This window comes from Haliaeetus leucocephalus, unplaced genomic scaffold (genome assembly GCF_000737465.1).
Source record: "Haliaeetus leucocephalus isolate CR32 unplaced genomic scaffold, Haliaeetus_leucocephalus-4.0 Scaffold556, whole genome shotgun sequence".
Lineage (NCBI taxonomy): Eukaryota > Metazoa > Chordata > Aves > Accipitriformes > Accipitridae > Haliaeetus > Haliaeetus leucocephalus.
In genome coordinates this window covers 1,020,020-1,047,664 of record NW_010972992.1, presented here as the reverse complement: position 1 = coordinate 1,047,664, position 27,645 = coordinate 1,020,020, and the positions used below count along the sequence as shown (strand labels likewise).

The 27,645-nt window shown below is 49.1% G+C and overlaps 2 protein-coding genes across 2 annotated transcripts in view; one reads left to right on the top strand and one right to left on the bottom strand.

Annotated features, from left to right (window-relative positions):
* The first annotated feature begins 4,192 nt into the window (after window positions 1–4,192).
* SLC2A1 (solute carrier family 2 (facilitated glucose transporter), member 1) lies at window positions 4,193–11,303 on the top strand. Its single transcript, XM_010577182.1, has 9 exons — window positions 4,193–4,285; window positions 8,281–8,441; window positions 8,614–8,854; window positions 9,227–9,389; window positions 9,470–9,657; window positions 9,772–9,876; window positions 9,978–10,079; window positions 10,379–10,582; window positions 10,943–11,303. The coding sequence occupies exons 1-9, from the start codon at window positions 4,193–4,195 to the stop codon at window positions 11,138–11,140; spliced, it is 1,455 nt and encodes a 484-aa protein (XP_010575484.1). The 3' UTR covers window positions 11,141–11,303.
* A 4,197-nt stretch (window positions 11,304–15,500) lies between these two features.
* ZMYND12 (zinc finger, MYND-type containing 12) overlaps window positions 15,501–27,645 on the bottom strand; it is a 12,693-nt gene continuing 548 nt past the window's right edge. Inside the window, exons 2-9 of the mRNA XM_010577485.1 lie at window positions 27,567–27,640; window positions 26,346–26,487; window positions 21,557–21,728; window positions 20,422–20,591; window positions 18,918–19,040; window positions 17,928–18,048; window positions 16,787–16,932; window positions 15,501–15,625 (exon numbers count right to left, since the gene is read on the bottom strand). Of these exons, the coding sequence (XP_010575787.1) occupies window positions 15,506–15,625; window positions 16,787–16,932; window positions 17,928–18,048; window positions 18,918–19,040; window positions 20,422–20,591; window positions 21,557–21,728; window positions 26,346–26,487; window positions 27,567–27,640 (1,068 nt within the window). The 3' untranslated portion in view covers window positions 15,501–15,505. The remainder of the gene's footprint in view (window positions 15,626–16,786; window positions 16,933–17,927; window positions 18,049–18,917; window positions 19,041–20,421; window positions 20,592–21,556; window positions 21,729–26,345; window positions 26,488–27,566; window positions 27,641–27,645) is intronic.

Here is a 27,645-nt window from a genome sequence, read left to right as displayed (position 1 = left end):
CCCCCCCCCCAAACTGAGTTGTTAAATAACATAAACTCAGTCGGCAGCAGCCGAGTCCTCCCAGTGCCACAACCCCCCTCAGATAAACTGACTTATAATATTAGAGGCGGGTTAAAGCAATGCGATGTCAGGCCCGAAGTCAGGAAGGTGAGTTAATTGCCGTGGGGTCGTTAACGTTAGACCCCGGGCTTTGCTTGTCCCGGCCTCGCCTGGGGATGCTGCCTCCCAAAATATTCCCTCCTGGGAGCGTTTTGGGACATATTCAAGTATGTAGGGTGGGTTTTTTTGTTTGTGTGGTTTTTTTTGTTTGATTTTTTTTTTTTTTTTTCCCGGGGAAGGAAATAATAAAAAATTGACTCTGTGGTGGTGCAAAGCACTGGGCAACGCATAATTAAAAACAAAAATAATGATTAAAGATGTTACGGGAACGACTCCTCTTATTTTTCTCCCCAGCAAACAACTCCTTGTTTTTTCCCCCCAGCTTTGGAGCACTGGGAATACTAGGGTTTTTATAAATTTAAATTTATAAATATATTTTATATTTTTTATGCTTTTATGTAAAACTGGCTCTACCCCAGCACTGGTTTGTTTTTTGGGTTTTTTTTTTGGGGCAAGGTGTGGGTTTGGGGCTGGGAGCCGGGAACGTGACTACCGGCAGCGCGTCGATGGGGGAAGGAATTAAAAAGAAATTTGCTCTCGTAACGAAGAAATCTGATGCGCTGCCGGCCGGGCTTAACTCCCAGCTACTGAAATGGAGCTGGAGATGCGCTCCCTCTGCTTTTCCATCTTGCTAACTACTCCATTAGATAAATTTGGGTTAGAAATGTTTTGGGTTTTTTAAGGTAATTAATTGCAGGAACAATTTGCTGTGCTCTCGTGGGCAATGCTTAGATCCACAGTGTATTTTGCAAGGAAAAAAGGGATTTTATTGAAGCAGCCGGCAGTAGGGATGCTGGGGGTGCTGGGAGACGAGCTCACCCCTCCGCCCTTAAATTTAATATTTAATATTATTAAAGCGGAACATGCTTTTCTGCCCACGGAGCTGGGCTGCTCCAGCTCTTTGCATGCAAAAACGTCTCCCGGGCTTGTCGCAGACGCTCTTGTGGTTACAAAACTCGGAAGGATTGTGTTGCCATCCCCAGCTGACCTTTAAGGAAAATAAATAAATAATAATAAAAAATAATGCTGCTCTGACTCCGCTTCCCCTCACCACGAGTTTTCTCCCATGCTGATAATACCCCAAAATCTTGCCTGATCCCCACGGTGCCGGTGCTACCTCTCTTCTTTGGCTGCACCAAACCCCCCCATTGGTAAATGCCGGCGCTGTGGCACATACCGTGGCTTTAGGAGCAGGTTTTACCCAGCCCTTAGTGGGTGCGTAAGTTTTTCCTGGGCTGGGAGCCAGCATGCAGCCGTGTTATCCTGGGCAACGGCCGGGTCCAGTTATCTTCACTCTGGTGAGTGTGCACAAGTGTGCAAGCGAGTGTGCAAGATGCTGCAAGGCTGCACCCTCTCCCCGCAGTCACCTCCTGCATCTGTCCCAGAATGGGACCTTTTGCAATCAGCCTCCTGGATGCTTGTTAAAGCCTCATAGCTAATTTTTATGGGCTCTTTTTAAATGTGCATTTTCCTGGAATTCCCTCCTGGGACATTTTTTTATTGTTATTATTTTTAAAGGGATTATTAATTTCCTTGTTCCATGAAGCAGGCAGCATCCTGAAATCCTTCTGTGCCGGAGGTAAAAAAAAAAAAAAAAGGGTTAAAAAAAAAAAAGACTTCTAAAGCCAAAGGCAGCCTGTTGCAGGTTTGGGGGGCTGCTGTCACCCCATGGGTCTGTCTCCTCTAAAGGTCCAGCCTTCTGCGTTCGAGCGATGAAGGAAGCAGAAAAAAAAAAAAAATCTGAACTTATTAAAATTAGAAGTGCTGTGCTTACCTTCCTATAGGAGTTAGTAGGGGACAAACCACAAGTGTTGGATATGTCCAGGCAGTAAGTAAGTTTATTGCACAGAAGAAAGAAGGGGAGGTATGGTGGTTTTGTTTTTTTCCTAAACTCCAAATAAAGCTGCTGTTTTCTGCAAGCAGTTAAAAAAAACAAAAAACCAAAACCAAAAAAACCCAACACAAAACCAAACCCTGTCTGTGATTTTGCAGGAGTTTCCCATGCAAGGCTGCCCTTAAAAATCAATTATTTTTTTTTTTTCCTCCCCTAACTCTCCATCTTAAGCCTCTCCTTTAATGGCGAGGTTAAAGCCGAAAGGCTCCTAGATTGGGCTGGGCAGCGTGTTTGGAACCGGGAAGCCCAAAGCGAGCGGGAGGAGCTGACTCACAGTGACCCTGCCTGGGCAGAGCCTCCAAAAATGCCGGCAGCCTTCCTACCAACTCTGTCCCTTTGCCTCTTCAAGCTGCTGGAGTTTAATAGAAATATAAAGAGTTTTTTGGTAAAGGTTAAAAATTTAAGTTTTTCTTTTACTTTTGCAGTTTTAACCTCTAGCAAAAAAACTTTTATTATTTAATCCTTTGTGGGGTGGTGACTGGTGTTCTGGTGTTGGAGCGAAGAGGTGTTGCTACCTGTCACCTTCCTGGAGCAAAGTTCATGCCGGTATGATGCATCCCCATCCCTGCGGCATGGTGCAGCCGTGACTCACCGGGGTGCTTACCATACATGGGGGTTCGCCCGTCGGCTTTCCTGGGGTGAGCGAGCCGGCCTTTAGCGATGAAAAGTAAAAATCCCCAAAAAGAAAGGGATGGCCCCCAAAAAGCAAAGAAGAAAAATCACCCCAAAACAAAAAGAAAATCCCCCCAAAACCAAAAATAAACCTTTTTTTTTGACATTTGTTCTAGCACAGGTTGCTTTCAGTGCTCCTGGTGTAACCCATCACAGTTTTGTGGAGTGATGGGCGGGTGGATGAGGTCGGAGTTAGGATTTTGGAATTTTTGGAGGCTTTTACCTTGTTTTTGTGGGATGCCAGCAACTTTCCAGCCTGGTTTTGCCCTCCCAAGCGGGGCATTTTCTTCTCAGGGTGGGTTTATTCAGAAGCACCGAACACAACCAAGTGCCAAAACTTCCCTGATTAGTTGCGTTGGGGCCAAGCCTAATTAATGAGCTTCATTAACGGGGCTGGCTTTATTCCCTGTTGCTTTTTCCCTGCAAACTTTAATGCAGGGGGGAGGTGGCTTGGCCGGAGAGGCAAGGTCAGCAAGCAGCACTTAGTTATGTTTATTTATATTATTTATTAAAAAAAGAAAAAGAAATTGCTTCTTAAATAAGAAAATATCTATTTTTTTGAGTCTGCTTTGCAATTAGCCCTCTTGATTTAGGGGTTGCATTTAGGTGGGGTCTGACTGGCACCAATCCCTTGGGATCGTTAATCCGAGATGCTGGGGGAGCATCTCTGGGTTGGGGTGATACACCAGTACCCGGGATAACTAGAGAGAGCCCAGCCCCCCACATTAAGGGGCTTATAAATTTCACGTGGATCTTCCCAAAGCTGATTAACTGGGAATGTCGGATCCTGGTTCTCGGAGTTAAGTGCCGGGAAAATCTCCTGCCTGGGATAATTGGGCTGTTAACGAAGGTGGCCTGAGCGCTGGCCTGCCCTGACCCTGCTCCCAAACAAGGCTCCGATTGTCGCTCTGGCTGAAGCGGGAGGAAGAGGAGGCGGGCGAAGGGTTTGCCAAATAGCCGGGATTTTGCTTAGCGACTGTTAATTAGGCTCCAGTGCAAAAACTTTGTTAGTAGCGGGTGTCTGGGGCATCCTCGCGCTGATGCTGGGACGATGCTCGACTGGCCGGCGGCGTCACCGCAGTGTCCCCAAAAGCATCTCGCGCTGGCGTGCTGCCTGGGTGTCATGTGGAGCCCTCAGAGGGGATCCTGAGAGCCCAGATAAAACCTCCTGCCCCACTCCAGAGGCTAAAGATTCCTTGAGTCCCCAAACATGGGGTTTTGGGTTTTTTTTTAAGGCCAAACCAGTGGTTTTTTAGTTGTTTTTTCCCTTAGCCCATGTGGATGCCATAAAAAAAGCAAGTTTTCTCTTTTATCCAGCATATTTGTGCTCACAACCTTAAGAGCATCCCTCCTCCTCTTGCAGCTTCCCAGGGAGAAGCGCTGGGGGACCTCTCTGATGGGAGGGGGGCATAGCTGGGACCCTGAGTTTAACCCCTCTTTTTTGTTTTCTTCCCCCTTTTCCTGCAGATGACGGCTCGCCTGATGCTCGCTGTGGGAGGAGCGGTGCTGGGTTCCTTGCAATTTGGCTACAACACTGGTGTCATCAACGCCCCGCAAAAGGTGAGCGTGCGCTGAGCAACTTTGCCGTAGCAAAATTCCACCCCACCCCTCCCCCGTGCCCGAAAACAAACTGGCATCTACTGCCAGCCCGGCTAAAATAGTACATCCCGCTAGGCAGCTTACTGCCTGTAATGGGATTTGTGAGGGAGTTATTTAGCTCCCACCTTCCCAGGAGAATTAGTTTCCTACTCGCTTAGAGTTTTTGCTGGGAAAAATCCCAGGAACGTGTGCAGGATGCTCTCCCGGTGGGACCAGCGTAACTTTTAACCTTGGCTTTTAGCGAAGATCTGGGAGTTAATTAGGGTCTGAGTCATCTCGAAGGGGGAGAATGACTGCTCCAATGGGAGCTTTGCATCCCGGAGCGTCAGGGGCAGGACATCCCCGGGAGGACAGAGGCTTGGCTGGGGCAGGCTGCGTGTGAAGGGGGATGGAGAGCAGGAGGTGCTTGCTCCTTTCCCTAGCATAGTGCCAGGACCCTCCAGCGACTGATAGGTACGTGGGAGCCTTGAAAAACTTGACTTTCTCCAAATTACGTGTTTTTTTGAGGTGTTAAAGGCTTGGAAATGTTAGCTCAGAAATCCCATGTGGTGCTTGCAATGTGCCCTGGGTAAAGCTCAATTGCCAGGGTAAGGTGTCGAAGGACAACGTGGGGTCCAGCTGCTGCTGTGTGAGAGCAGAGCCTGTTCCCAAGCATCATCACAGCCTCTGGTGCACCATCCCAAATAATTAAAAACACCAAGGCAGGATTCATGCCACGAGAGTATTAATACCATTACCAGCGAGCAGGCTGCAAAATCTCGCCTCAAGCGCTGAAAAAACTCCTTGTGGGAGAGAAGACCCTGTACAAAAACTTCCCAAACCCCATCAGTGTGAAAAGAGCAAAAAAGACGCAAATTGCCTTTATTTGAGGTATTGCATTAAATTGTATTTAATCACGGTCAGTGGCCCAAGCAGAATTTCACGTGGAGGCTGCGACTCCTGCCCAGCACCCTTGGTGCTTGCGCCCATGGCCATGGTGCATGCATCTGTCTGCCAAAAGTGTTGCCCTGCTAAAAAATCCTGGACCGATTCGCGCTGGCGATGTTCGTGCTGGGCCAGTGGCGAGGATCCTCCTCTGGAGACGGGCAACGGGAGCAGCATTTGAAACGTCGGCGAGCTGGGAAATCCCTGGAAGCATGCTGAGGAGCTGCTTTCTGGCATCTGCCCTCGTTTTTCCCCAAGCTCTGGCACCGCGGGGAACAAGCGCTCTGTAATTACCACCTTGTGTCAGAGCCTGGCCCCTGCATCCTGAGGACGCGCGTCGTTTCCCTGCAGCTGAAGGACTTTTCTCCATCCTCTCCCGACCCAGGAGACGCTGCTCGGGGTGACATGGGCGGGGATCACGCCTGAGCTGGGGTCTTCCCTTGGGATTGAGCTCCAGTTCCTACAGAACCCCCCAGGAAAGCCAGATCCCACCCTGATGGGTGTTGCCTCAGTTTCCCTCGTGCATTTTAGGATTAAAACCTTGGGGCTCAGGCCAGGGATGGGCTGTGTATTTTAGGGGCAAGTCACCCAGTAAGTAACGTTGTGTTCGGGGTGCAGAACTGAGGGAGGAAAGGATTTGGGGTGCTCTGTATCAGGAGCACAAGGGGAGGCAGGGTGAGTGTTGTCCTGGGTAGCAGGATGCTCCGGGCACGGGGGTTGATCCCACCTTTAAGGATGGGGACGCACTGGTGTGCAGGATTGGGATGGGGACGCGTTGGGGTGCAGGATGAGGATGCTTTGGGATAAATTCGGGTGCAGGATGGGGATAAATTGTGGCACAGGATGAAAGTTGGGATACATGATGAGGATGCATTGGGGTGCAGGATGGGGATGCATCAGGGCAAAGGACTGGGATTGGGATGGATAAGGGTGCAGGATGGGGATACATCAGGATGCATCGGGGCACAGGATTGGGATGTATCGGGGTGCTGGATGGGGATGCGTTGGGCTGCATTGGGGCAAAGGATTGGGATTGGGGTGCATTGGGATGCATTGGGGCGCAGGATTGGAGTGCATCAGAGTGCAGGATGGGGATGCATTGGGGTGCATTGGGGTAGAGGATTGAGATTGGGATTGGGATGCATCAAGGTGCAGGATGGGGATACATTGGGATGCATTGGGGCACAGAATTGGGATGGGTATGGATGGGTGTGCAGGACTGGGGTGCATCACTTCCCTGGCTTCAGCAGTGCAAGCGCAGCAGTGTTTGCTGGCAGCAGCTCCCCATGGCCGGCAGCCTTGCAGAAAGGCTCCTTTCTCAGGCGGAGGGCTGAGCGCCGGTTTTGTGGTCCTCTTAATATAGTCCTGCCCACTGCTGAAACAGCGGCTTGGTGTTTGTGGGGTGTTTGCAGACGTGATGTGTGGAGGGGACGGCCTGAAACTGGGTGAGGGCTGGTAAGAAGCACTCAGCTGAAATGAAATGAGGGCGAGGGAGGGAGAAAAAAAGCCCAACTTTTTGGAAATGCAATTAATTTTTTTCACGCTTCTCACTTTAAAGTCATAATTTTTCATCTCCTCTTCTCCCAACAATGGGCTTATGGTGGGTTTTTCCATCCATTCTTTTTTGCAGGAGGAAAGGGGGCTGGGAGGGGGGGTATTTGGGTGTTATTTCTTGATAAGCCAAAGCACAGCCCGGCGTAGCTCAGCCAGCACTGGGGCATCTGCTGTTGCTTGGATTAATTTTTTTCTGCTTCAGGGGGAGAGAGATGGAGGCTGTTGGGAAAGTGGGGAGGAATCTAGAGCACCGCAAGGTTTGGTGGAGTGTCCGCAGAGACCTGCGTACCCCCACTGAGAGCCTGAGCCAGTCCTGGGTTCTCCAAATAACAATATCAATTATTTATTTTGGTGATGTTAGGATAAGGGGAAAAAGCCCCCAAGGTGTCAAAACTTCCAGGTGAAGCGGGAGGCAAATGAAATCACTTAAATATTGAAATCCTAATGGTTCAGGGGCTTTGTAAAAGGAACAACTTTAAAAAAAAAATCACGTTATTGAAATTTATAGTGAAGCACAGGCTGTATTTCTTGCGCTGCCTCTGCCAGGGGCTCTCATTTGTGCTTGAAGCGATGGGAAAACTAGAAAACGAAGCGGCATTGTGTGAACGTATAATCGGGAGCTGCGTGTATGCAAAACTCTTTGAAGTAGGGAGGTCTTTGAGCCACTTGATGTCCACCAGCAGCTTCCCCTGCTTGCACGAAATCTCCGCTCCTTCCAGGTAGGGTTGGTCGGGCATGTTATCGAGTCCTTTGCTTTTTTGTTTTGGGTATGGGTGACCCTTAAATAACTTACTTGAAGCTTTCAGCAGTGGGCTGGCTTTAAAAATACATTAAAAAAAAGTAAAAAATAAAAAGGGTGTTCTGCAAAGATGGTAATTAAAAACAAGCACCTGTCTTGGATGTTAGCATAGCAGAAGCATTGCAATATTACAGAATTATAGCAGAAGTATGGCGTTGTGGAAGTATTGCAGAAAAAAACCCTAGAAATTAAATTCAAGGGAGCGTCCAGGGGGATGGGAATTGATCTTGTCCGCCTCCAGCTGCCCAGATGACCCTGCTGTCTTCCTCACCTTCCTCCAGCATCTCTGCCATCTCCCCCCACCGTCTTGCTTCTCCTCCAGTGATGGAAGCATCCCTCCCTGCCTCCCGTGCCCCAGGGAGGAGTGTGACCTCCCTGTGGCCGCCTGGTGAGGCGAAAGAGTTATTTTGGCAATGCCGAGCCTCTCTCCGTAGGGCGAGACGAGAACCCGTCTGGCTGCATTTCCCCCGCGCATCCCATCAGGTTTCCTCCCTTGGGTTGGAGCCGAGCCACCAGCTGGGCGGCTCCCGGCTCAGTGATGCATTGTCTTGTGAGCCGCGCTCACCGGCCAAGGGTCTGTAGGTAGCTGGGCTGAGGCCGGGCAATTCATAACCCTGGTGGCACAGATGAAATGGGGATGGTTTTAACCTGTGGCTTCATTTCTCCCGCTCTTTTGCAGGTGATTGAGGACTTCTACAACCGTACCTGGCTGTACCGATATGAGGAGCCCATCAGCCCTGCCACCCTCACCACGCTCTGGTCCCTCTCCGTCGCCATCTTCTCTGTCGGAGGCATGATTGGATCCTTTTCCGTGGGGCTCTTTGTCAATCGCTTCGGACGGTGAGCACCGAGCGTGGTGGACCTCAGTGCGGGGGGTTGTGCAGCCTCTCCCCACCCCAGCATCCCAGGGACACCTCCCTCCTGCCCAGAGCTGGTGTTTGGCTTCTCTTGACACTCCTTCAGCCTCTCTGGCACCCATGGTCCTCCTCACACTCCTCCCTTCCCTCCCCAGGCGCAACTCCATGCTGATGTCCAACATTCTCGCCTTTGTGTCTGCCGTCCTCATGGGCTTCTCCAAGATGGCTTTCTCCTTCGAGATGCTCATCCTCGGTCGCTTCATCATCGGCCTCTACTCCGGCCTCACCACCGGTTTCGTGCCCATGTATGTGGGCGAGGTGTCGCCCACTGCACTCCGGGGCGCGTTGGGGACCTTCCACCAGCTTGGCATTGTCTTGGGCATCCTCATCGCGCAAGTAAGTGCTGGAGAGCTGGCTCACGGTGGGAGGGGCGTTCCTCCATCTTTGATACTAATGTTCATCAGGGTCAGCAGGGGATGGGGTTTAGTGCAGCAGCGCAGAGCATTGCCTGTGCTGTGGATCTGCATGGCCCTTCAGATGGAGCTGGGCCTGGAGGGATGGACCTGGAGCTCAGCAGGAGCAGGAATGCCATGAGATCTTAAGCTTTGGGATGGGTGGCGTCATGACAGGACGTCTGTTGCCCACCTGAAAGCAGCACAGCTCTCCGCATCCCTCCGATGGGTGTCCAAACCTGTAGTGCGCCTGTGAGCAGCAGAGTTGGGTCCAACTTGAGCTGGGAAAGGGTGGCCCAACCTCTCTCGTCTGCAGGTGTTTGGTTTGGACTTGATCATGGGAAACGACTCACTCTGGCCGCTGCTCCTGGGGTTCATCTTCGTCCCTGCCCTGCTGCAGTGCATCATCCTGCCCTTTGCCCCCGAGAGCCCCCGCTTCCTCCTCATCAACCGCAACGAGGAGAACAAAGCCAAGAGTGGTGAGTGACCTCTGTCCCCGAGCTTGTCCCACCACGCAGGACGGTCCTCAGCTGCTCCTGACTCCACCTCTTCCCTGTAGTCCTCAAGAAGCTGCGGGGCACGACAGACGTCAGCAGTGACCTCCAGGAGATGAAGGAGGAGAGCCGGCAAATGATGAGGGAGAAGAAGGTCACCATAATGGAGCTCTTCCGTTCTCCCATGTATCGCCAGCCTATTCTCATCGCCATTGTCCTGCAGCTGTCCCAGCAGCTCTCAGGGATCAATGCAGTGAGTGTTGGGGGGACGTGGATGCCGTGGGTCAGCTTGTTTCACCCAGAACTTGGGTCATGCTGGCTCCACGACCTGACTCCTTTCCTCACGCCACATCCCTGCCCTTTGTAGGTCTTCTACTACTCCACCAGCATCTTCGAGAAGTCAGGTGTGGAGCAGCCCGTCTACGCCACCATTGGCTCTGGTGTGGTGAATACGGCTTTCACAGTCGTTTCGGTGAGTTTTGGCCCACCAAGCTCTCACTGGGGAAGGTGGAGAGAAGGGGGGTTTCCTCCAGGCTGGGGAGGCGCTGATGGACGCATGTCTCCATCCAACAGCTCTTCGTGGTGGAACGAGCTGGACGCAGGACCCTCCACCTCATCGGCCTGGCGGGGATGGCAGGGTGTGCAGTGCTCATGACCATTGCCCTGACGCTGCTGGTGAGTGATGGGCGTTGAGGGGACGGGCGGGCTGGGACGAGGTCCTGCACGCTGCCCCTTGCTGTGGTGCCTTGGAGGAGGAGGTCTGGCTGGGGAGGAGGAAGGACTTGTCCTCCTAGAAGTGATGGCTGAGTGGTCCCCACTGCCTCTCTCGAGGTCCCAGAAATCCAGTCTCCAGTCTGGAGAAACTTCATGTTTTGTGAAGCCAGCACCATGCGTGTTTGAGTCTTATCATCTGGGGTGGCCAGATGCTTCGTCCCCCTTCACCGAACCGACCTTCTCTCTCTCCCTTGGACTAGGACCAAATGCCCTGGATGTCCTACCTCAGCATTGTGGCCATCTTCGGGTTCGTGGCCTTCTTTGAGATCGGTCCAGGCCCCATCCCTTGGTTTATTGTGGCGGAACTGTTCAGCCAAGGCCCTCGTCCCGCTGCCTTCGCTGTGGCAGGGCTGTCCAACTGGACCTCGAACTTCATCGTGGGCATGGGCTTCCAGTACATCGCGGTAATCCTCTCCCAATGCTGGCGGTGGGGACCGGGTTGGGGGCACGAGCCTCACCTTGCACCCGCTGGGTTTGCGCCTTCTCTGGAGCCCCAAAGCCTGGACTGGCTTCTAGGGAAGAGGGATGGGGCCAGGATCTCGGGAGGGAGCGGGGAGTCAGACTCAATGATCCTGGTGGGTCCCTTCCAACTGGAGATACTCTGAAAGAGAAGGAAGACCCAGGCCTTGGGCCGTGGTGGCAGGTATGGGCCGGACAGTCGCTGGATGGTCTTTCAGCCTCGGTCTGTTGCTCCACTCGGGGCCACGGTGATGGAGCAGCGTCTCCATCCGCACGCTTACCCCTTCCTCCTCTCTCCTTCCCAGCAACTCTGCGGCTCCTACGTCTTCATCATCTTCACAGTGCTGCTAGTCCTCTTCTTCATCTTCACCTACTTCAAGGTGCCAGAGACGAAGGGTCGGACCTTCGACGAAATCGCCTCTGGTTTCCGTCAGGGGGGAGCGAGCCAGAGCGACAAAACCCCGGATGAGTTTCACAGCTTGGGTGCCGACTCCCAGGTGTAACCTGCCGGCGGCTCCTCCTGGCCGCCCACCTTCTCTCCTGAGTTTGCTGGGGTGGAATTTTTTAAAAACGCTTTGTACAGAAACCAGGAAGGAGGGAGCAGGGGGTCCGGCTCTTGTGCATACACCCCTTTTCCAGACTCCCCCACTGGTTTATCGGGGACAGACTGACCTATTTTATTATTTTTATTTTATTTTATTTTTTTCTGCTAGAAACGATTTTTTTTATTATTATTTTATTAGCTGGTTTCGCGTCCAGGATTTCAAAGCCAATAGATGGTTTAAAAACCAACCATGCAGCCTCCACCAGCGGGAGGGCGGCTCCCTTTTTTTAATGACGCGATAGGTTATTTAATGAGAAATCACGTAGCGGAAGTTTTTAAAGGAAAACTTTTAAAGGAAGCTTTTTTTTTAATGTTCTAATCATAGAAAAATCAAATTGACTAAATCTAAACCAACAATTTTTTTAAAAGGAAAAAAAACCAAACCCAACGAGTTATTTTTGAAAACAGTTGAATTTGATTTGAAGCCCCCGGTGGGTTCGCGGGCGGGTGGTTTCCCTGCGCCGGGGGAGCGCTGAGGATGGAGTGGTCCGGACCTGAGCGGCTGGAGAGGTCGATGGCCTGTCGCCAGTTGCGGAGCGTCGTCTCCGCCAGCGGCTTTTCATCTCCCTTTGCCTGAATTTCAGCTGGGAGGGGACAAGGGGAGAGGGGGTGTCTCTCTCTCTCTCTCTCTTTTTTTGGTTTAATCTCGGCAATATTTGCCTGACGGTGAAGCGCCGGCAGCCACACCCTACAGCAACACCCCCCCTCTCCATCGCTACCCCCCCGCCCCAAATCCCAGACTCACCAAAATCCACCATCACGCGGATACATCCATTTCCTGCTCTGTGTATAGACTGGAAGATATTTATATTATATATATTTTTGTTCAATGGTTGTTAATAGTAGACATTTAAGTTATAGCGTTTCTGATTTGACAAGCAAAGTACTGTAAATATTCTCGGAGTATATTCACACTGTATAATGTATACAAAAAGGTACAGACGCAAAGGTATAGTTTCTATAGCGACTAAGATAAAGCTTGTACATGGTTAGGATGACTTTTGTATAGTTCATTACCTGCACTGTAGTTGTATCTATTGCACTGAATTCCAGGCTGTAGTATATTAAAGAAGAAAAGAAAAAAAAAAAAGAAGAGAAATACTGTCCGTTTCAAACAAAAGTGAAAAGAAAGGAAAAAGGAAAATAAATAAAGCCTCCCCTCTCCCTGCGGGCAGCTGCTGGGGGAGCTACTGGCACATTCCCAAAGCCACAGGCAGGTTTTTTTAAATAGTACTTTTTTTTAATTTATTTCTCTCTTTTGGAAGTGACCACACTTGCAAAAAAATAAAGGTGGGGGAAAAAAGTATATATATATATATATATAAAAAAATACCCTGTGATAAACTTGTCGCGTCTCTGCGCAGTGTGGCGCCTGAGGAATGTGTGTGTGGTGGGGTTTTTGTTTTGTTTTTTTTGTTTTTTTTAAAACAACTACAGACAACTAAGTGCCAAGAGGAAGGTGTGTGGTGGTGGTGTGCTCACAATAAATGAGAATGGATGCAGCGACCTGGCCGGCCGTGTCCTGTGCCTTTATTTTGGCTTCGCCAGGCTTTCGCCTTTGCTTTGAGGGCGGGGTGGGGGGTGTGTGCTTGGTCCTGGGATGGAGCATTGCAGCCTTCATCCATCACCACATCCTCCTCATCCTCCTGGCTGTGTTCGTGTTTAAAAACCCGACTCCCTTTTAACTCCCCAGCAGGGCTGGGAAGAGCGAAAGCGGCAATGGGAAATTCGCTCCCCTCCGCGTCGGCAACAGGTTCAGAGCCCCGGTTTTGGGTGGATGTGGCTCGCACCAGGTTTCCTAAATTTGGGGTTTGCTGGGATGGGAGCAGCCCCACTCCCTCTGTAACTCCTCGCTCCAGACTGGAGCCATCCATGGAGCAAGACGTGGCCGAACAGGCGGCACGCGGTGCCTGCAGATATGCTGGTGGCTGTGGGGCTCACGCAAGCGCAGCTTGGTGGGTCTCCCTGGCTTGGCTGGCGAGCACATGTCCCTGCCAAGGTTTCCCTCCATGGGAACAACTTCTGGTTGTAAACCACCCGCCCCCGGGGTGTAGGACTGGGTTTTAATTGCCCTGAGCAGCCCCACCTCGGACCCACCGCCCTGGGGCTGGTGCCAAGGCTGGAGCCTTGACCTCCTCTGTCCCCTCACTGGACCCCAAACCTGCCTGCCACACCTGGCTCTGCCCGTGGGGCTGTGATGATCATCTGCTTTGGGAGGGAGCTCCTGCCTCTTGCTGCCAGCACCAGAGCAAGGCAGGGAGGGAGGTTGCCGCTTGTTGGTGGATTTTCTTTCTCCTTGAACTGATGAGGTGCCAAGAGCTGCAAGTCTGAACACTTTCGGGCAAAGAAACGCTGATCTTGGTCACTTTGGGCTTTTTTCTGTTTATTGAAACGTCTCTTTGCCCTGAAGGGCAGGCACTGGAAACGGCTGTTGCAGCGTGTTGTGTCATAGGAAATAGCTCTTGTAAAAATCTTTCTAAAGCTCCCAAAAATGTTCTTTATTTGCTCAGGGCTCTTCTCATTGCCCGGGCTAACGTTGCCACTCCCAGCCCTCGTCCAGCCCCGCTCCTGGAGATGCTCAGCCCTATGTAAAGTTAATTTTGATGCCATCTTTTATGGCGCTAAACAGCCAAGAGCAGTGACACCAAGCCGCCAGCCTGGCACATCACACAGGCTCAAGCCTGGCTGAGGAGCATCCCGAGGGATTACTGCCACGATCGACCCTGCAGCTCCAAATCCCCACGGTGACCCAAATCCTCCATGCCCCGAGGCACTGTGCCAGCAGGCGCAGTCCCCCCCGCCCCAGCTCCTGGCATCCCCCATCCCAGGGAGGTGGTCGTTCCAGCCATGGAGAGACCCAATGAGGGTGGACATGTCTGCCAGCATCTCCCCTTGGAGTACGGGGAGGTCTCCCACCCGTCCCCCAAGCCTGTCTGCCATGGGGCCCCTCATCCACCCCCCCACCAGCGCTATCCCACCCCCTGCAATGGAACATTGGCTGAAGCGGAGGCTTTCCCTTTACCAGCAGCATCAATCCCTTCTAATTGCTCAGGTCTCAGCTTGACAAAGCATTTAAAAAGCGTACTTGACTCCATCCCAATTCAGCAAGGCAATTAAATGCACTCATAAATCCTCCTGAAGTAAATGAGACTTAATCGTAGGCTTAAAGCTCAGCTGAATTCAGACTTTAGCAGCAGGGCAAGTTTCCCTTAACCTCTTTCCCAGATGTGCGAGGCTGTCACATGCTTTGGCCTCTGAACAGAGCTCACCGCACTGACTGCGTCCTGTGTCGCTCTCCCAGGGTCTCCTCTAGCCCTTCTCCAACATCCCTTTACCTTCACGCCGAGGGTCACGCGTACCCTCTGCCCTGCCAGTCTTTGCTCTCCAGGGCAGAAGCCTGTGAGAGCTGCAGGTTGGGGATGCACTTGGTGGAGGTCCGTGGACAGAAGCGCATGGTGACACAAGGGACTTCCTCCTCTTGAGGTTGGCATCAGAGTTAGCGGGATGCCTACGTGCTGGCGAGCTCTCAGCTGTGAGGAAACCACACCTCCTTTGGGTTGGAAGCTCTGACTGGAGCTAGCCGGCCTTTTAATCCTTTCCCCCAAGACTGCTTCTAGTCCCTCATGCTGTTCTCGTGGTCCCTCCTGGATGCAAGTTCTTCTGTAAGTGGAACAAATGAGTCCCTCAGTGCCCAGAGCTACAAGACTCCTCTAAAGCTCTGCAGAGAGAACATAGATTTGGAGATGGAGGGGCACTGCAGGGAGGTGTGGCACCTGATCGAGCCCAACCAGGTCCTGAGGAGACGACAACCACCCAAGTTAGGTACACAGTGAAGACCTTCTCCATGCCCCTCCCGTATCCCTCCCTGGTATCTCCCTCATCAAACTGAAAGGCAAATAGAGGAAACAGGTAACAAACACACCTCAGCTGGTCTTAGCTTCTGGACAGACAATGTGAGGACGTAAGAGGCTGTTTGCTTATTCATAAATCATTAGATAAGGATTTATGCATCATGGGTTGGTTGTGCTTTTGTTTCCCACCCTCACGCTGTTATTCCGTAACAGGCTACAGAGGTTGAGCAGCACATCAAAATTAACTCAGTATACCAAAACGTTTAATTTTCAAACACCTTGAGACAGAAAAGAACACATCTGGAAAGATGGCAGCAGCGGGAAGGACCTACGGCTTGTAACGCTTTTTGTCTTCAGCAACCTAATTAAACAGATAACCTAGCCAAACACCTGGCTCTGGTAGAAAGAGTTCTTTATTTTGTGTAGGAAGGCTTGGAGTTAATCAACTTTAACAAACGACCGATGGCTTCTAGAGACTCTTGTTGGGGCAGTTGTGTCACCAGCTCAAAGGCTTTCATCCCCACCTCACGAGCCTAGAATGAAACAGAAAAGACCAACTAATTGTCAGGAATTTGCCTTTTCTCAAGGGGTAGTTAAAATACCTGCGGAGGCTCACTGGAATGGCTGCACCCGAGCAGATCCAGGCTCCAGCCACTCAGCTGCCTGCTTCAGAGGGTGACCTGTACAAGCTGCTTTACAGGAGAGAATAAAGCTGCCAGGTATCATGTTTAGGATCCATTGGTGCAGACAAGAGATTACTAACCCCAGCCCCCCGTGCTGGAGATCATTGCCTCCCGTCTAATACAGCAGCTCATCTGAACATTCCCAAAGCTATTTCAGGAAAAAAAAAACAGCTGTATTGACTCAGTCTGAACTAAATCCCTCATTTCCCTTGGTAGCTCTTCCAGGGATTAGACATTCTCACAATTATAAAGCTTTGCTTTTTTTCTAATTTGAATTTGTTTCTTTGTGTCTTCCAAACACTGACTCACATCATTACGGCTTTCTCTGATCCAATGAAGAGACCATTAGTAATCTGTATTTTCACCCTCCAAAACACAGGCAGAAGAAACTCAGGCTTTTGAGCGCTTAGCCCAGACAAAGAGGCCTGATTTCCAGATGGCTACTGCTCAGCACTTCCTCAAAATCAATGATTTTTAAGGCAGAGAATTGGGCGCTCTGAAGTTAGCAGTCACATCTGAAATTTTTAGCCTTAAAAATACAGGGGTGCAAATTCAAAACTGAATTACAGGCCCCAATAGAGTGAATCTACATCAACATCGTGGTCATTACAGGGAGTCCAGCTCACAGAGAGACACGTGCGAGGCCCACCTCTTGCTCACTGCGTAACATCTGACCCCACGTCTAAATACAGCTTGTGACATGCAGCTTCACTGCCAGCATATCCCAGATAAAGGATGAGCCCAGAAAACGTGGATAACTACAGGATCCACTGTGGACAGCCTGGCAGAGACCAAAACAGATCCAGGGGTCTTCATTTGCCTTGACAGAGCGCAGATCGCGAGCTGCAGAGCTACTGAGGCAGCTTTGTCCTTGCTCATTCAGTGCTGCAAGGCTGTTGCAGATTCAGGAGACATGCCAGGTGAACAGAGGCAACTGGCCTCATGGGATGGGGTGAGCACTGAAACAGATTTAGGCAACCCTCCTGGACCCTTTCACCGGACAAAACCTACCTTTGATAAGTCCATGATCAGGTAATAAAGCATGGCAAGAGCATGCAAAACTCTGGCAGTTTCCCCAGGTCTTTGCTTTGGTGCCTGTTCTCTGACATCTAACACTGCATTCAGTACTCGGATTGCTTCTGCTTGCTGGGCTTCAGCTGCACCGAGAATGAAATAATCTTGTTGGATGTATGCATGCATGCAAGATAATATATTCAAAACTGTCCAATTATCTCTTCTAGACATCAAAGCATTTCTACTACAAGCATCAACGCGGTATCCCAGCTCCATGCAAATTCCATACCCATTAACAGATATCTTTTCATCCAGTCAGTAATTGTGTTGATTAGCCTTTAGTAAGGATGTGGAGTCATAACAGCTGCATGAAAAGGGCAACTTTCATACTCCTGTCATAACTGAAGATGGTATCGTGCAGCCCTGTCTTGGTGTGGTTCCTACTGCAGCAACTGCTGGTGGAGATGATGCCAGGTAATGGGATTTACAGAAATGTTTCTCTTCTCCGACAATATTCTCATTAGCAGAGATGGTAGAAAGAAGACAAGGACCAGAGTCCAGTCTGCCTTCAGGGGAGCATAGGGTAGTACCATGCACACAAGCCTATTTCCTAATGCTTTATGCACCCTTATGTCCCAGTGAGAGATTCCTCAGCTTCTCTCCTGAGAGTATTCTCCAGATTAATACATCCAATTATCAGTACACGCTATTCCACCGTATCCTACTGCTTCAGAAGATAGAGTTGTAAACCTGCCTAAGTGAGATGAAATGTCACTTTCACATAATTAAATGGAGACAAAGAAGCTGCAGAGAAATGAGAATGTTGAAGTGGAATTGAATCCTGAAAGGCAAAATCTTATAGTGTTAAAGTCACTGCCAAGGGCGCTGTGAAAAGGAGCATGTAAACAAAAAGGGCAAAGCTGTGTTTCCACTTGAACACCCTCATTCCTAAAGCAGTCCCGTTTGTTTCATCCAGTGCGATCCGCTGAGCATGAACACCAGAAATACCTGTGATTCCAACTAAATTTGGTCTATGGAAATGCCACGCAAAACCCAATGCTGTAAATATGAACCGTAGGATGTATGGATTCTTTAAAACCCCGTCTTCCAAATGATTCTGCGCAATAGTGGTGCTTACTCATACAGTCTTTGCTGACTTCCTTGTCCTCCGTGAATGGAGACATTTCCGGTTGTGACTTGAGAATTTGCTCCTGTGCTTGAACTGACTTCAGAAGAAAGGCATGCCAGATATCGGCTACCTATCAGGAAGCAAATGAATTATTTCACTTGTATGAATACATGGGATTTAGCAACTAGTTGTTCTATAAACAATGTGCCCTGCAATGCACGTCCCTACCACAATAACCGGAGTGCCGGCTGGTTAGTGAGCTGGCTGCTGCCAAGCTGGATGTTTTACGTAGAGATCTGACCGCTCCGCTCCCAGTGGCGGCCCTAGTTGGAAGCTCACTTCTCTATCTGACTATTAATTTTCATCAAACTTCAACAAATCTAACTAAATTGTTAACCAAAAGCAGATTTGGTTGAAGTTTGTGAGGGGAATGGAGGCAGACTGCAGCTCTGCCACAAAGCCTCCTTTCAACAGAAAATCAAGCTAAACAAATGAAAGCTCATTTTTTCAGTTATTGGAGGGATTAGGTAATTGTTACCTCCCTTGCTTGATCGTTCTGTTCTGATAATCTTTTATCAGGGTGACTTTTCATTGATTCTCAGCATCAATTTTACATGGCTTGTTTGTACCCCACTGCTGCTCAGCAACTCTTCCCTGGCCATGGAAACTCCTTGGCGACCCTCTCTACTTGTGGGACTCTCTTTAACCTCTGGCACAGGGTATTTGGTAGCAAAGCTATTTTTTTAACAAGGTTTGGCTGCCCAAGTTGAAGACAACTTGAATAACAATTTGTAACCGAGTACAGAATTTCTCTCCTGGTCTTAACTCAGAGAAATATTTAAGTATGAAAAGGGTTTCTGAGATTGATCCTAAAAGGCAATGCTGGCACTTGATATGATCACCATCATATTAAAGGCAGTCAGAAGCAGGAAAAACACTGGAAAGAGCACAGAAAAAAGCCTGAGAAATATAGAGAGGATGGCCATTGGTTTTACCAACCTCAGCATAGAGTGAGCTTGCTATGTCCATTTTGTTCTGGCGAAAGAAAACATTAGCCATGTGGAAATACCCTCCAGAGGTCTCAATAGATTTTAGTCCAAATGTAGAACTAGCAAGGTAAATCTGAAAACAAGATTAAAAAAAAAAAAAGTTTAATGCTCATATCAAACTTGGGAAATTTTTCATTATGGATTAATAATATTGCAAGTATTCCCTTTTTTTTTTTTCCTATGTAACTATAGCATTAGTTATACCTGATTACGACTGTAAAATGTGGTCCTAAAAAAGCTGTATTTGGTGTTTTATGCAGAGGAACGCAATTGCCCCTAAATCCCCTGCTCACTGGGGTAGTGGAACCTTTATCACAGTGTGTTACCCCACTGAAGCATGGGGTAGACTTCCCACATCTCCTCCTCTCACTGTGCAACCTGTATGTTTCACGTATTCAAAAGCACAACCTGCTGCCACTTTTCAGCTCTCCAGTCCTGCCCGTGGTGCCTGTTTCTCCCCCCGAAGCCCCAGCCAAAGCCAGGGGAGTGGGAAGGCAGTGGAGCATTCCAGCTATTCTGAGCCGGCGTGTGACTCTCAGCAGATCTCAGACACGCAGCCAAAGTTCAGGCAGGTCTTGGGCTGCTCTGACGTAGACCAGTGACTTGCTAATAGCAAAAAACCTATTACCTGATGCCCTTTCAGGCATCAGATTTAAGGTACCTAAAAAACCAATTGCACAGCAGGGAATCTCCTGAAAGGTTTACAGACTAAGCAAAGACAGGGCTGTATATATTATAATAGAAAGGATCTAATTCTCCTCAACCATATGTCATCATTTACACCCACACAAAGCTACTATCAAATTCAACAGTGGTGGGCATACATCACTCTGCACTGGATAAATTTAGTCTATGTGGGACATAAATAGGATGTTGCGGAGTTCATCTGCCTTTGGGGGATCAAATGACAGGGAAAGCATCCTCAGGAACACAGCTGGCAATAACCACTTCAAATCTGACAAACTGCTCTTGCGGCTAAACAGATTGAATCGGGGAAAATGCTATTGAACCAGACATTTAAAGAGTTAAATAAGGCATTCACTACATAATGGCTGACAGAGAACTGCTGTCTAACAGAAAAGTATGGAGGAAAATGATAGCCAAAATATAAAGTAACTTATCTGTTGAATAAAAGGCAACTACACCAATTTGGGATAGGAATGTCTGTTCATCTCAGGACTGTAACCAAGCTGATAGATAAATTTATAAGCAGATGCAGTAAAGACAAGGTATGTGTCACTTCAAGGGAATAAGGATAACTGGTAAAACACAGCTTTGGCTAACACATGGATACACAGGTGTCTTAGACCTAGACAGTTCAGGTGTTCATAACATGTATACTCTTGGGACCTCAAATCAGGATTACAAATCTGTCTGCTGGGGTTTTCATATCGATCTGTAAGTGTTAGAGAACGAAGAAAAATTGAAGTGTTTCTGTATTTAAGTTGGCTTACATCATTCGCCAGGTGATATAAAGCCTGTTCAAAGTTTCCTTCAGCGGCACAGAAAAGCCCCAGACTACGATGTAATTTACACTGCACAGCAACGCTGCAGTCTGGAGTTCTGAGGACAATCCACTGGGCTTGGGAGAGATACTTGGATGCCTGTGGAAGATGGCCAACACCTGAAATGACACGTAGAAATAAGCAGGATAAAGACCATTTTTTTATTTAGAAATTTAGACAATACTGCCTGCTATCGCTTTGCAGTAGTTTGATACGGAGACCCAGCTTGTGGATTCCTCACTTCTCTCCCAAGTGCTACTTAGTCGAGCAGGTGTTCAAAATCTAATTTACAGACAGGCTGAATGTCTAGAGCTACAAGAGAAGCCAGAAACTGACTATTGCATTCAGTATCTCTGAAACACGTGTTCAAAACAGGTTAGCTACAGGCAGCCACTAATGACTCGTGTATTATCACACTAGAATTACTCATAGGATTTTTTTTCCCTTCTCTTGCCACACTATTTAACGACAATCCTTGAGATAGCTCAATTCTGCCAGCAGAGCACTGTGTGTACTTCGGTAATGGCAATGATTTACAGTGATTTTTCAGTCCTTTATGTCTGCAGCTGAGCAGTTCTCCACATGCAGAGTCCTAATTTGACAGTTTTTATAAAGCATACAGTCAATGAGAAAAAGCTCTGCTTCAGGCAGAGCGCGCTTTTGTGAATGAACTGAGGCATTCCTCTGATGCAATGGCCTCAGAAATGTTTGCTGGTTCCCTGAGATAAGAGTGCAACCAACCACCCTTGGGAATTTAATGCTTTTGAGAGTCATATGAAGCCACAGAGGTAAAGAATAGATCTTCATACTGCTTCTCTTGTGGGAATCGGTGGAGAAAACATTTCATTTGCTTTCATTGATCTCTCATCACCGATGAGCGATTCTTTTTCCCCAGACCCACACAGAAAAGGGGGGCGTGTGTGACTTCTCAAATCTCTCTCAAATGCCCTTGAGGCAGGGCAGAGACATGGCACAACCTCCAACGAAGAGCTGGTCCTTCCCTGATAAATGGTAAAAGGAAACCAGAAACCTGACCCCAGGGAGGTCTTGCCCTTGCCAGTGTTACTATTTAGACAATACTTACCGGTGGAGGCTTCAGCCAAGAGGAGATAAGCAGGCACCAATTGCACAGAACTTGAGCCGTACACTTCAGTACTGAAACGCAGTGCCTGCAAAGCTGCAGGTATCGCTTCTTTATGCTTTCCATCCAAAACAAACTCCTGGGCTGTGCTGTATGCAAGATCAATGATGTATTTCTGCAGGGAAACATAGTAATGGGACAGAGCGAGCAAAGGGTAAGAAGAAATGAAATGCAGTCTCTTTTTACATTCAAGTCTGCAAACTGTAAAACAGTGATTGTAATGTTCTTCGTGTCTATAATTAATGGATGGAAATTAAAGCTGTCATATTAGAGCCTGGCTTTCATTCCTACTTCTAGCAGGAACAGCTTTGGACATCCTCTTAGGTCATGTGGTGTCTTATGAGACGAAGAATCCTTTACACCTACGAAAAAGGGCTAATAAGGCTGCAGCAATAAAAGCTGTGAAGCACAGAAAATGATCATCACAAGACCGTAGAAAAGATTAGACAAAGAGGCTACGGCGGGGTTTTGCTGACGGTAATAACGGTGACTCATAGCAGGCAGCGGAGCGTATGGTTTGCCAAGCTGGTGCCAGCATGGCACACCTCCAGCTGCAGGAGACACAGTCTGGAAGCAAGGGGAGCGCTCCTTACATGGAGCTGCAGCTTCCTCCCACCCTCTCCCGGCCAGTTCTGGGCCTGGTATTTTGGGTGCGGAGTCTGGAAAGCCGGTCAAAATCAGAACACCCTAATGTGCTGCATTACACTTCTGTATATCCATCACCCAAGCCCAGTTTGGTGGTCAAGCAGCTTCTGCAGCATTGCTGTTTGTTGTCAGAATCCATAATGTTTCCTGTATGTATAGTTGCTCCCTGCCTTTTACTACTCCTAGCAGTCCACACCACATTTGGTCTTTTCACCCTGTGCAGCATCTGATCTATTCACCAGCTCCACAAACGCGTCCCCGTTTGAATGTCTGTTCATTGCTGAGAGCTCTACAGCAACTGTAGATGCTGCACCCTTACAATGCGCTGAGGGATGCCAGTAAAAAAGAGCCAGTGTGCTTATTTACCTATTTCTCTTTGCTTTCAGCATAATTGTTGCCAATTCCCAATGCTTCTGCATCTGCTTTTTGCACAAGCGGTGCAGCAGGAAAGCTGCCTGGAAAGAAATCTTGTTGCTGGTGTGCCTAGCAGTGCTGCCATGGTAAGTCAGCAAGGCACTCGCTCTTCTCTTGCTAGGAGGCATGGGCAGGCCTTTGCAGTGAGCGCCGGCAGAAAATACCATTTTACCTCTTTATTGCCTTCTGTTTTCCAGCTGTGGCTGAGCAGAGGGCTGAAAAACAAATCCTGGTGCTTTTGGAGGCCAGGCTTTGGCATTTTGTTGAGCTTTAAGTGCTTAGAGAGAGGCAGAGAGAGTCATGCTGTGGGTGAAGGAATAGCTCAGGAATGGGGAACCTTAAGGACAACCTGCTTTTCCTGGAGATCCTGGCTGAGATAAAGGGACATCCTTTCTGGATAAATGAGAGCTTTGAAGAACACACCCCAGAGTGATAGCACCCTGCTACAGCAAGAAGAGCCAAGAGCAAGAAAACACAGCGGTCATCCCCTCTCTAGCCCCTTAGCTACCCCCATATAGTGAGTGAAAAAGGGACGCACCAAAACCAAGCCGTGTTGGGGGAGCATGTGGTGCCCAGGAGAAAGTCAGCACACGCTCAGGGCAAGGAGCAAGAAAAGCTGTTATTTATCAGGCTGTCGTTTCTGTCCATGCCACTCTTTCTCTGTTGCAACCGGCACTGGTTTTGGTGCGTGGGTATCAAGCAGATTGTCATCTGGGGAGGTGCTGGAGATCAGCATCATTCTTTTTTTACTCCTTGTCTATAGGATCATCGCTGCTTCCCATGATGTAAGCTATCTTAAAACATCTGCAGTGAGGACAAGCTACAGGTTACACTCTTTCAGAGCTCCCAGGAGAAGAAAGGGCAGGAGACAACAGAAGCCCTGCAGCACTGAATATTTAAGACTGCGCAGTTACAAGCCTTGGGGGGATCATTAGCTTTGGCCCTGCACTGTTTTTCATCTTGCCCGTAGCCCCACGCCCCCGGACCCGCACACTTTGGGCTCTTTTCATGTGTGTTGTAATTACAGAGGTTTCTCTGAAGATGCCCCCACGCAGTTTTCCCCCAGTTGGGGTTTGAGGAGGCTGAGGACCCCAGCTCTGCTCCAGGTGGGAGCAGGGGGTGGGGAACCCACTCGGGGTTCAGTGCCACGTTCATTTACTCACTCACAGGCACCAAAACTGATGGCGCGCTTGAAGAAATGATGATTTAAAGAGGAAGGCAGGCTTCCAGTTAGTTTGAGTTGAAACCTGCAGTTGGTGGGGCTAGCATTGGTCCTGGAGGACTGCTGTACCTGACTGAGGTATGGATCTTTTCCCGTACCCAGGGGCTGCAGTAAGCTGACATCATGCAGGCAGGTGAGGCTATTCTACAAACAGAAACTTGGAGTTTTGTCAGTTTGGAGGTACTGTCTGCAGGCACCCCCCTGGCTATGTTGACAAAAGCAGATTTCTATCAACAAAGCTTTGGAGCACAGACGAGGTATGAAACTCATAACCTCCTGGCTCTCAGCTTCATGCACTTTCCCTTAAGCCACAGGGCATTTTGATGTGCACAAGCTTTCCTGCGTCCTGACTAAGGCTTGAGCTGTGTGTTTTCTAAACAAACACCATGCAGGAGTTTGTGAAGTAAAGCAGAAATGTTCAAAAAATAATAAACCTATGGGCAGGCTTTGAGCAGAAGGTTTTTTCTCTGATCATCATGAGACTACATAGCTTTTCCCTGAGCTCCAAAGGCCTTCTTTAAAGCATTTTTGTTGGCTCTGTGGCTAGGAAAACGATGAAGCCACCAAGATGGGGCAGTAAATAATCTCGCCCTCTCCACGCTGCTCTTCCAGTGCTTGTCAGCCAGTCTAGGCCCAACGCTGTCTACCCTATACCTTGCTGTACATAAAGGCAGACTTCATTTGTGGCTAGTCTTGCAGTGAAAGCAAGCAGGTAACCAACAAGATGTTTCTGCTTTTTCACTCCTTTCTTAGGAGAGAAGGAAGACAAAGTGTCCCAGCACATACCGTTCCCAGAATCTATTTTATTTAAATAGTCTGGAGACAAAGGTCAAAGAACAAATGCAATAGGGTTGTTAAAGATCCTATAAAAATCTCTACTTTAAAAAAAAAAAAAATTGGAGTCTGCTCTCTCTGACTTTTCACATGAGGTCACTCCAAGCCTTGGGTCAAGCTGCAGGTTTGCAGGTGCTGTCTCTAACCTAGGTGTGCACTCCAATCAAGAGGAGTGACTCGCCCTTCTCCACCAGCCCCGTCCTCCTGCTGTCTTCTCCCGGAATCCAATAAAAACAGATGATTACCTTCCAGCTAATCAAGGAGTACTTCCTTGATCTGGCGGTCACGTGGTCTTTTGTAATGTATATACCATAATTTTAGCTGCTGTGAAATCAATGATGCAATAACAGATATTTTCAACATCAGTGTTCAATATGTAGGTGAAGTTTCTCAGAAAAGCTTTAAGCAGTTAAGGATGCAAAAAAACCCCTGCTGCCACCACCCCCAATGAGACCAATTTTAACTTTGTTTCTTTGCAGACTTTGTAAAAGATCAACTTAAACGTAACCTGGAACAAAGGAGCTTCTGCATTTTTCCTGATGCTTCTGGGACATACTGTTCCAACAGACCTTCTTCAGATTCTGGTCAACAATCTTGCCTGTGATTTTCAAAACCAAACTGGGTTGTCAGTGCCCAATTCCTACAAAGCCTAAAGGAATCTGCTGCCTAAAGCCTCTCGCAAGCTTTCACCAAGCAGGACTTTTGGCTACGCAGGTCCTGCCCCTTTTAGACTTTCTTTTTCTGGATGCTCCCAGGAAAGACCGCAGCAACGAGCCAGTCACCAAAGCACTAACACCTGGCCCAGAAACAACCTTAAAAAGAATACGTGATGTAAAATCCAGACGATTAATGATATTCTTCTCAGTGGCACTGTTTGATTGTTACCAGCTCACTTTCAGCTGTTCTGTTGTCCTATTATTCTGCGATTAGGAGTTATGCAATGATAGAAGGATAATTTATTTTTACGGGCAAGATTTTAAGTAGCAGATGCATTTGGGTGGGTTATTTTTTATTTTATCAACATTGTGGAAAAGCAGATCCTGCCACTCCACAAACAAAAAACAACAACAAAAAAAGAGTTGAAAACCACTCGGGCTGGAAAGGAGCTGCACATCTGCACCACCCACGAGGCCAAAAAGTGGAGATAAAAGACCGTACTTAGTGGGAAAGGGCGTTTAAAGTTGGCCAGGTAAACAAAGGGAAGGGACTTTATTTCTTTGCCCCCTTGCTTTGAGAAAGGGGAATCCCTCTCATCAGCGAAGGATGAAGACAGCCCGTAAGAAGCAAAACTCAGCTGGATCCCCGACTAGCTGGGGAGATGGACTAACTACCTGCCAAGGCAGGAGATCCAGGATTGCCACTGCCTGAGGAAGCTCAGGACTTCAAGTAAGGACCACAAAAAAGGCAAGTGGCTCATAGAATCAGAGAGAGGATGTTCCCACTCCCCTTATTATAGAGGTTTTGTTTTAAAAAAAAATATTAAAGCTCTGCAACTGAGTACCAATCAACCAAAAGGGTGCCCTCCCAACACTACATAGATCAAAGTATAGGAAGAATAGATCTAATTGAATTTCACTGGCAGCATTTTGAAGTGGTGTTCGTTTTTCTTGTACATACCTGCCTCTTCACCAGCTGTTCCATGCCATGTTTTCTTTCCTTTTCAGAAAGGAGACAAGGGAGAGATGTACGGATTGGAATCAGCAGCGGGCATATTCGCTCATGGATACTAACCCAGTCAGCTTTTTGATGATCTACATTACTAACAAAATAAAGGAACAACAATATTTTTGTTTGCTTGGACATGATGTAAGGGAAGATTATTGCCTGTTGTGTCCTCTGGACTTTCACTGCAAGAATTACCCATAACAGCCACCAGTCCTTAGGCTGCTCATGGAGCACCTAATCAAGTACATACTTGATATCCCCTGAGGGGAACACAGCGCTGTCCTGGCAAGTCACCATGATTCTGTATGTTAAAACCTTATTTAAAGCACTCACAAAACTCCCAAACACCCGGCTTTCAACACTGCGGTACACAAAAAAAAGCTCCAAAGCCAAACAAACCCCAAGTCAGGGTGAAACCAGTGAAACTTATCGTTAACATACGACTTCACTGAGGCCCCCCCCCCCATGTACGTGAAGGTATTTGTGTAAACATCTAGAAAGCTCACTGCACTGCGCTCTATTTGATGTGGGCATGTTTGGAAGTGAGAAGAAACGCTCTGGCCGAGCAATTGCCAAGCGTGTCTGCTCCAGCTCCAGTTCCCGCTACCCTGCCTGCTGAGCTTTGCCCTAGGCCTTCTCCCAGTCTCCACCCTGGCCCTCATCCCTGCCTGCTGAGCTTTGTCCCAGGCCTCGTCCCTGCCACCCAGGCTTCCTCCTAGGCATCAATCCTGTGTCCTAAGCCTTATCCTGGGGGCTTGCCCCTGTGTCCTGAGCCTCATCCCGGGGCTACTCCCTGCCTCTTGCCCTGTCCCCGCGTCCCAGCCCGCTTCCCAGGCTCTGCCCCTGTCTCTCAGCCCTTGCCCTGGGCCCGCCCCTGTGTCCTAGGCCTGGCACTGCCTCCTGGGCCTCGCCCCGGGCCTCCTCCCTGCCTCCTGAGCCTCGCCCCGGGCCCGTTCCTGCCTCCTGCGCCTCATCCCGCGCCCGTTCCTGCCTCCTGCGCCTCACCCCGGGCCTCCTCCGTGCCCGTGCGTCCCGAGCCTTGTCCCGGGCCTTTCCCCCTGCCTCTTGCCTTGTCCCGGCTCTCCTCCCGGGCGCCCTGCACCCCGTCCCTGCCTCCCGGGCCTACACCCGGGGCTTGGCCCCTGCTCCCCCGGCAGCCAGCGGGGCTCTCACCAGTAGTGCGTGAGGCGGCAGCGGCGGCATCGGAGCCGCCCCGCCGCCCCGCACAGCTCGCAGCGGCGGGACCCCTCCA

Coding starts and splice junctions, on each gene's coding strand:
- SLC2A1 (XM_010577182.1), top strand. CDS start 4,193: ATGACGGCTCGCCTGATGCTCGCTGTGGGAGGAGCGGTGCTGGGTTCC. Junction 9,390..9,469: donor GGAGAACAAAGCCAAGAGTG/GTGAGTGACCTC, acceptor TCTTCCCTGTAG/TCCTCAAGAAGCTGCGGGGC. Junction 9,658..9,771: donor AGCTCTCAGGGATCAATGCA/GTGAGTGTTGGG, acceptor TGCCCTTTGTAG/GTCTTCTACTACTCCACCAG.